This window comes from Oculina patagonica, unplaced genomic scaffold (assembly GCF_052425735.1).
Source record: "Oculina patagonica isolate OP01 unplaced genomic scaffold, crgOcupat unplaced861, whole genome shotgun sequence".
NCBI lineage: Eukaryota > Metazoa > Cnidaria > Anthozoa > Scleractinia > Oculinidae > Oculina > Oculina patagonica.
Genome location: NW_027558759.1, coordinates 1 through 8,469, shown reverse-complemented (window position 1 = coordinate 8,469; position 8,469 = coordinate 1). Strand labels below are relative to the sequence as shown.

At 38.1% G+C, this 8,469-nt stretch overlaps 1 protein-coding gene across 1 annotated transcript; it reads right to left on the bottom strand.

The window, feature by feature from the left end:
* Positions 1–558: 558 nt before the first annotated feature.
* Positions 559–8,197, bottom strand: LOC144641340 (nuclear pore complex protein Nup93-like; the record flags this gene model as incomplete). Its single annotated transcript, XM_078500360.1, has 15 exons — positions 7,897–8,197; positions 7,000–7,117; positions 6,834–6,896; positions 6,386–6,514; positions 5,635–5,709; positions 5,429–5,518; positions 5,148–5,239; positions 4,680–4,739; positions 4,074–4,206; positions 3,488–3,585; positions 2,784–2,841; positions 2,046–2,125; positions 1,756–1,846; positions 1,308–1,418; positions 559–633 (listed from the first exon to the last, which is right to left on the bottom strand). Coding segments are annotated over exons 1-15 (1,446 nt in total), but the record flags the coding sequence as incomplete, so codon positions are not given.
* Between the last annotated feature and the right edge of the window lie 272 nt (positions 8,198–8,469).

Below are 8,469 nucleotides of genomic sequence, written 5' to 3'. Positions count from 1 at the left end.
CCGTATTTACTCGATTAAGCGCCGCCCCCGAATAAGCGCCGCCCTCGAATAAGCTCCGCCCTCGAATAAGCGCCGCATATAGGACAAAAAGTTAATAAGCGCCGCAGTCCCGATGCGGTGCTTATTCCAGAAATTCCGTTTAACCAAAAAGAGCACTACAAAGCAACGCTTAAACAAACTTGGACATTTCTTTCCATCAAAAGCGATGTTTTGCAGTTCAAAGTAATTGTTTTACCGCTCGCCCATTAGTTTTCTATCCAACATTCTTACAATACGTTGTTCTGTAAATGTTGTGAAGGCCGCAAACCTTTCTAGGAAAGCTAGCGCCACTTCTCACTTGAGCAAGAGAGACGAATACTGACAATCAAAAGACGCTAGTTTCAATTACTGTAAAATATTAAATTCTTTGTGGCTCCAAATTTTAAATAAGCGCCGTCCTCAAATAAGCGCCGCCCTCGAATAAGCGCCGCACTTGAGGTGCGAAAAATTTAATAAGTGCCGCGGCGCTTATTCGAGTAAATACGGTAATAATTATTTCATTAAAAAAGGAACACTTACAGCTTCAAACTGGCCAGTCAGAAACAGGACTTGAAAGTACAACAATGGCTTTTGATATGCATTGAAGTGAGCTTCCTGTAGGAAAGAAGCAGTAAATTAGAAATGAATAATACAGCTACACATATCAATAGAAAATACAATTTTAAAGAACTGTATAATAATATTTAAGTAATGTCAGAATAATTTGATGCCTTGACTGACGATTTAATCAGTTTTTAAATTAATAAATTTTATAGAAAAAGCATTCAAATCCAAATTTGACAATAAAAATAAGCGACAAAAATACACAACGTTTCGATGTCATCCTGACATCATTTTTAAAATGGTTACTAATGGTTTACATCTCCGCAATTGGGAAGCATTTAAAGAACGATCACGGCCTTAATAACATCAGCGACCTTACCAGTAATTTTTCCGTCCAAAAGAAATGCAGTGCAAAACTGGATTGCTTGATTTACAAAATGTTGTTTATCAGAAAGAAGACATCTAGCCTGAACACGCAATCGGATTCTATCCGCGCGAAACTATTTGTTTAAAGCAAATATGTTAATGAAACATCACACCTCTAACTGCATATATAACACTGTTGAACCGTTATTTTACTTGTCACTTGAAACTGATGTCAGGATGACATCGAAACGTTGTGTATTTTTGTCGCTTATTTTTATTGTCAAATGTTTATCTGAATTTAATCTTATTCAAATCCAAATTACATGTATTTTAGTAATTTTTTGATGTTCAAAACCAACAATCACAACAAAAAAAGAATTCTCACCAAACTGTTCCAGCAACATGGTCTGTAGCCGTTGGAATGTAAGGCTGTCATTGCTTCCTTCTTCATCCACAGTCACTTGATTGAGCTTCACAATAAGAAATAATAACATGATATTAGCCAGGTAAAGTCTGTGTTCGAGCATTCTGGTTTCTGTAGCATTAAGTGACTGGGAGTATTTCTACTTCTTCCAGGATGGGATCCTAGTCCATCACAGGTTTATCCCCCGCCATTACCAGTAACCTGAATGTGTCAGTCAAATCTGACCTTGGTTATGGGGTTTGTGTAGAGAACTGTCTGTGAACAGTAAAAATTCCAGGCAGTGAGTGAGTTAGCCAGACATATATCAATGAGGTGACCTCATATAGTACAGTTTAACCTCCCCAAGACAAGATCTTGATGCATTTCACAGTATCTGTGTGTACCTTAAGCCACAAGTAATCTTCAGTTTTGTTGGCGACTTCCTGATGAGAATCTGTCAACACATCACAGTGACCAATCAGACAGTACACTGCCCTGTCAATCAAAGAACCACACAGAAAACAGTGTAACTAGATGTCATTATTACATACCAAGGCAGTTACACAGTCTGCAATTATCCTGTTACAAGAAACGTATCAACTACATGTGCTCTGTAGGGTACAGAGCAAATATAAATACAAAGCAATCATTAAGAAGAATTTTATTGTGATCTTTGGAGTGACTCAAATGTTACCTTTTAAAGGGATCTTGGCTGGTGCGGATAGATCGTCTGTACTGCAGCCGTAGCTTGCTTTCTGAACTGGGACTAAGCCTGAGGAACAATAATAATAATAAAATAAATTTACACATACATGCTTAAAAAAAAGGGTAAATGTACTTTCATGCTTAGGTTCATACTTACTTTTCTAGTGACAACAACTTGTAGTCGTCTACAATAATTTATAGAGCCTGTAGTCGCATAAATTATTATCGCAGACATTGTTGTCTCCGAACAATGGTTTTCGACGCGCTTAAGTGAACTCAGTAATAAAATCGAATCACTGAACCATTCAGTCTGAGAGAATATTGTTCAGTTATTGCAACAGCTCTTCTCATCTGACACTGTGACTACTTCAGTCAAATGTATAAAACCCATATCTTAGACTAGTAGACATTTCCATGTGCAATATTGCTATAATTGAATCTTTTGTTATGTTAAGCTGTAGTTTTTCAAGCCTTTAGGGCAAGTTTAATATAAATGACCAGTCCAAATGTTTAAACTACAGTAATACTACACACTAAAATGTCTATTGTCCAATGTTCAAGAAGACTTTGAACAGTGTTTTGTGCGACAAGAACAAGAGATTAGTTGAAAGGGAGTTCAACTATTCTGCTTATTTTGATTTATCTACATGTATACCGCGTACTTGATTCCATTGTTGTTTATTTTGTAATCAACTGAGTAGAGCTGGATGATAGAAGTACCTACCTTCTCTCTTTTGCTGTTCATGTACTCAGCAAAAAAGTCTCTAAATTCTGCCAAATGCTGTCTGCAATGTCAAAAAAATTGTTATTGAAACGTTAATGAATCATTCTGACAACTTTATTATACAGTCGAAGCTCTCATAAGCGGACACCCTCGGGACGCGAAAAAAGTGTCCGCAACTGGAGCTGGCCGCTTACAAGAATGGTTCTTGTTAGCGGCCACTAGAGGTGTAGGGGATAGATGGCCGCTTACGGGAGCTTGCCCAGCTAACATAATGGTAATATGCATGTTAGTGGTGTTTCGAAATATGGTACTGTAATAATTACAGTAAAATCATTGTGACAAACGGTGATGTGAAGTTGATTGATTAATACAAGATTAATACAAGATACAGAGGTTTTTCATATGATTTTCTTTGCGGTGCCTGCTTACGGGAGCTTAAAAACAAAGAAAAAGTCTAAGTCGTAATCTCGGAAAGTGTCCGCGGTCGCTTACAGGAATGTCCGCTTACAAGAATGTAAAAATACAGAGTTTGTATGGGAGTAAAAACGGGGTTTCTAACAAGGTGGCCGTAAGTAGAGCTGTCTGCTTACGAGAGCGTCCGTTAAGAGAGCTTAGACTGTAATGCTTAAAATTTAATGTGGAACTCAGTTTGGGCAGGGTTTTCAAGTTTGTACAATGCTTGATGTAATTATTTTTTTTTCACTTACGGGACATGTTGTACTGCCTGTAAAGCTGCCTTTGGGTCTCCACATCGCAGGCAATAGTAAATTAGAGGCCATAATGGAGTACCATCAACATCACCATCCTATCAGAAACACAGAGTAAACAATTTGTGAACAAGCCATGTGGTAGTTACTTTTAATTATAAATTTTTTTTTAGCGTGTAATATCACGGTAAATGATACAAAAATTATAATTTATTTTATAAGTCTTGCAGTATTTTGGCAAAGCGTAAAAAGCAAGTCAAAATAAAAACAATGAGTAAACAATGTACAGTGATACTACACACTGTAAGTACATGTACTACACACCAAATGTCTAATAAGAGATTGATAATATTATCCAATGTTTTTTGCCTCTAAAATCCAGCTTTGAACTGTGTTTCGTGCCGAAGACATCAGAAGAACTAAGAGGACTACAAGTAACCTGTGTAACCAGTTTCCTAACATTGTTTGCAAATTTAGATATTCTTCAAGAAATGACTCTTCTTTGTTACGATTCTGGACAAATGAAATTTGTTGACCTGCCATTACTGAATTGTTTCAACTGTGTGGATGCCACACTCAGAAATACCTCTAATCCTTGCACAACTGATGGAAGTTTAATCTTCAGGAAGCTCTTGACCAGGTGCAATGTGCCTGGCACTCCTCCTAACTTTGCTTGATGAAGATTGTCATAAACAGTATCTTGAACAAACTTTTTGTATCTGAAGGAGGAGGAAGAAATGGCAGAAAAATGGATTTAATAAGCCACTTCAAGCACTTGATTATGGTTTCCTTAAAACAGTTGCTTAACAGATGAGATTTTGGTAAAGTGTGAAGTTTCATACTACTACATTGGAATTCATTATTTGAAGGAAATTTACTAGTCAGAATTCTACTAATTAAAAACAATTATATTATTTGCTCTCGATTTTACGGTGCGATAGTCAATTTGGCTTCATCAACATAATCAACCTATCACATCAACTCATTGAAATTTCAAGCTCATAATTCTAATTTGTTTATTAGTGGAACAGTCTGGTACAGATGGAAAACGTTGCAAATAGCCAACTTACAAGGTGTCTTCCCAAATTGATAAACCACCTAAAGATCATTCAACTCATTTGCATTACATGTACTAGTTCCATCCTGCTATAAAAGAATCATATAATGTACTTTAACTACCATACACATGTACCTTCTCTCGAGGAAACTTCTGGCCATTTGAATAAATGCCATTTGAAAATCAAGGGAAAATCTGAATGAAGCAAAGAAAGAAAAAAATCAATCAGAGAAGTCTGAGTAACAATTTGTTCTTGCATGGGTTTATGGTTACAATCTTACTATATATGCTGTTCATCGAGAAAAATGTTGAAGCTAGGCACTTCAAAGGATTGGATAAGAATAAGGTCTTTGCTTGCTCGGTTAATGACAGCCGGCCAGTGATGAGATCTTTCTTAGCCAGTCACGTTGTAGCTACATGTACATGTATTTATCCAAAATTCAGTGACCTTCATCTTAACAGCAGCTTTGTCACTATTTTCTACTGTGGTAGATCCAAGCTTGGACACTGTGGCAATAACATTTGTTCTTCAACATTTTAATGATTTAATACTTCCTTGTGGTACTGAACCTACATTGTCGGTGTCGGGACTAAAATACTCACCTTACTTTCTCTGGCAGGACCTGAGAGGAACCATGGGATCTTTGAAGTTCTTCTGCAAGTTCTTTAATAAAATGCCACATGTCCTTGATAATCTGAGCAAAAGAACAAAAAAAATTTACCCTTGGTACTAGCAATCTGGTGTTATTCTTTGTTTATACTCATCATATTATTATGGTAACCATACACCAGAACAAAGGAAAGTTCCAAATTGTATCAAGGGTAAAATTGAACCACAACATAACCATAATGCCCAATGCTGTAACAATTATGCCGATATTTACCGGATCTTCAAATCTGTCCGTCAATTCTAGGAATCCATCAACCACGTTGTGCCTCGCTGACTGAATCAGAGCTTCGTTATGAATATAAACCTGTAAACAATTTGAAGATCAAAAGAAAGAGAAACAACAGTCTTCAATACATTCAACTGGAAAGTATGGACTAATAAATTTATTGGGAAATAATAAATTATTTATTTTAGACTTGCCTGTCTAGCATAAGCCAGTTCAGTAGCATCAAGTGCACTTCTTCCTTGTAAACTTAATGAACTGGTAGTGAACACCTACAGTGTAGGTACAAAAATCAACAACAATCTGTCATGAAATATTTGGTAGCCTGGTTGAGGCATTAGGTTAGTTGGGGAGTGGCGCAAAGAATGCCAAGTCAAAAGAAAGGGCGAGGGTCAGATGAAGTGATGCACAAAAGAATACATACATGTACATACATCACTTTTGTTTACCCTCGGATTTGTAGAGTAGCTTTATATACAGCCAATATGTCCGAGCATTCCACAGTACACAGCACAATGGGCAAAGACCAGACCACAAAACCGGGAACTCCATGCCCTTCTCTTTATGATAAGTGTGTGGGTTCTTTTACATCCCCTGCTGACTGTGACACTGAAGATGCAGGTGATGGGACCTATGGTTTATCGTCCTTATCCGAAAGGACTAGAATATCAAACCATTTGCAGATGTCATTGCAGGCAGCATATTCTCCTCAGTTATTTTAAGACCCTGAGTGCTGGTCCGGTCTGAGACTAGAACCCAAAACCTCCCGCACGGCAGTCCAGCACTCTACCAAATGTTCTTTTGCTCCCTTGTCCCTTGCCAATTTGTCCTCTTGCTGTTCTTCACAATAATCTCCTTTTCTCACTGCTATGGGAGACATGCTTAAAGGAGAAAAGGAGAAAAAAAAACATACTGTATAGATCTACAGAGTAAAAAGTTAAAGCAAACCTCAGCCTCTGCAGAGAAGTCTAATGTCTCTTGCCCAGCTCCCAGCAGTGAGTTAAGAATCTTTTCCTTCTCTTTTTCCCATTCATTCTCCATGCAGGACCACTGATGCCTCTCTGCCTGGTTAAATGTCTATAAGAACAAACAAAGAAATTTTTCAGAATTTTTCTTTGTCCCATGCTCGTGTCATGTAGAACATCTTATCTTTATTATTTATTACCGAGCTTAAAATTTACCATCTTTATTATTTACTACAAAACTTGATGAATTCGACATAAAATTTGCTGATCCTAGCAGTATGCAGGACGCGTGTCACATATCTATATATCATCCTAAGCAAAAATAATATCTGCCATTACTTGACGTGCTAAATGTACATCACTCTATAGATATATATATATATATATATATGTATATGAGGATAAATAAAATTACAGTTATTGGAACTCACATTTTTTCGAGCTTCTTCTATGGCAGCTAAAATAGCATTTTCTCTTTCATTTCGAAGAAAACCCTGAAAAAAATTTCACACTTTACATCCAAGCTTCTTATACACTGTGGTACCTCTAATGCAATTGCAACAATTTCCAGATCCACAGCACACAACATACATGTACCTGAATGTCAGTCTCTCTGACAGGCTCAAGAGGTTCAAATGTCTTTGCTGTGTCCAAACGATCCAGTTTTTCTGATAGTCGTGGGACGTCAAAGCCTTTGGTTCCCAGTAAAATGGAACTGTGATGAAAAATAGGTATAGAACTGTACAATGCACCTCACTGATTTCTTGAGGAAAAACATTGTCTGAATACACTAGATTATTTTTTATTTTCTGTGAGGACAAGCATTGTTAACAAAAGCAGTTAGGCATGTTAACTAGAGTTATGAGAGAGATATCCCATTTAAGATTCCACCCTCCCCCCATGGATTAAATCAATTCCTACTAGAACCCCTTAGAAAAACTTTCCTGCTCCACACATTTCTTGTCATGAAACATTCAAACATGGGGGCCATTCCATTTTATATCCACATCCCCTATTTCTGAAGGGGTAGCCCTGTTGGCGTTTAAGCGCTTTTGATCTTTTGAATATTTCTGAAGGGGTTAGGGAAAAGTTGGCTTTTTTCTGAAGGTGTTTTGAAAAAATGGATTATATCTGAAGGGGGTATCATGTCGGCACTTTGATCTTTTTTTCTTAGGGGGAAAATTTCGAGTTACCTCATGAATTTATGGGGGGGGGGGGTGGATGGAAGGGCCCCATGTACATCTGTACAGGTACACATAATTTTTAGGCTTTTAATAAACAACTACACAAAAAAAGCAAAGTTGGTTATTGTTTTCACAAGAGGCGAGAATACAAATAAATCGTAAACCTTAACTTGGAGATTTTCATATAATCTCCCGCCAAATTATCGTGACATTCTCAGAACTAACATTTTCTACCTGCATGTCGGTATATTTTTGAGCGGTATTTGCTAGCTTATGGAATGATTCAGTACCACTCAGCGACCATACTTACGCCTTGACCTGAGCATTATCCCCAGCAGTACCGGTAGTTTGTGACCACAATCTCTGCCCAGCCTCGGCGGGCTGATGAAGGTTCCTCTCTACGCGCGGAAGCTCCCAGCCACTGTCCATGTCGGCCGTCAATTGCTCGGCCTGCTGCAGCAAATCGCCAAAACTCGACGACATGATTGAAGGTGTAAAACGCCAAACTATTCGAGTTTTTCCTTTAGATAAGGATCACTCCTTGGTTTGCTTAGTAAATCAACAAGAACCACAGGTCAATGTAGCATTTTCGTAAAACCCGCCATGTTGCCTTTTCTCCATGTGTCGCTTGCCTCTAAAGCGCATGACAACGTTATGAGTTTTCCGACGGCTGGTCTAGGGAAACGCGGGCTCTAAAAACGAAAATGGCGAGTTCAGACTTCAGAAACGGACTGCGCATGCAGTTCTTCTGGGCTCGTCACGCGTTTCCCCCGCGTGCCCGCGTAACAAGCCCAAAGAACGTCTGCGAAAGAGGCTAATAGACCCCGAGATCGACGTATCGTAAAACTCCTTGTTTGATGATCCGAATGGCCGAAAACGTATA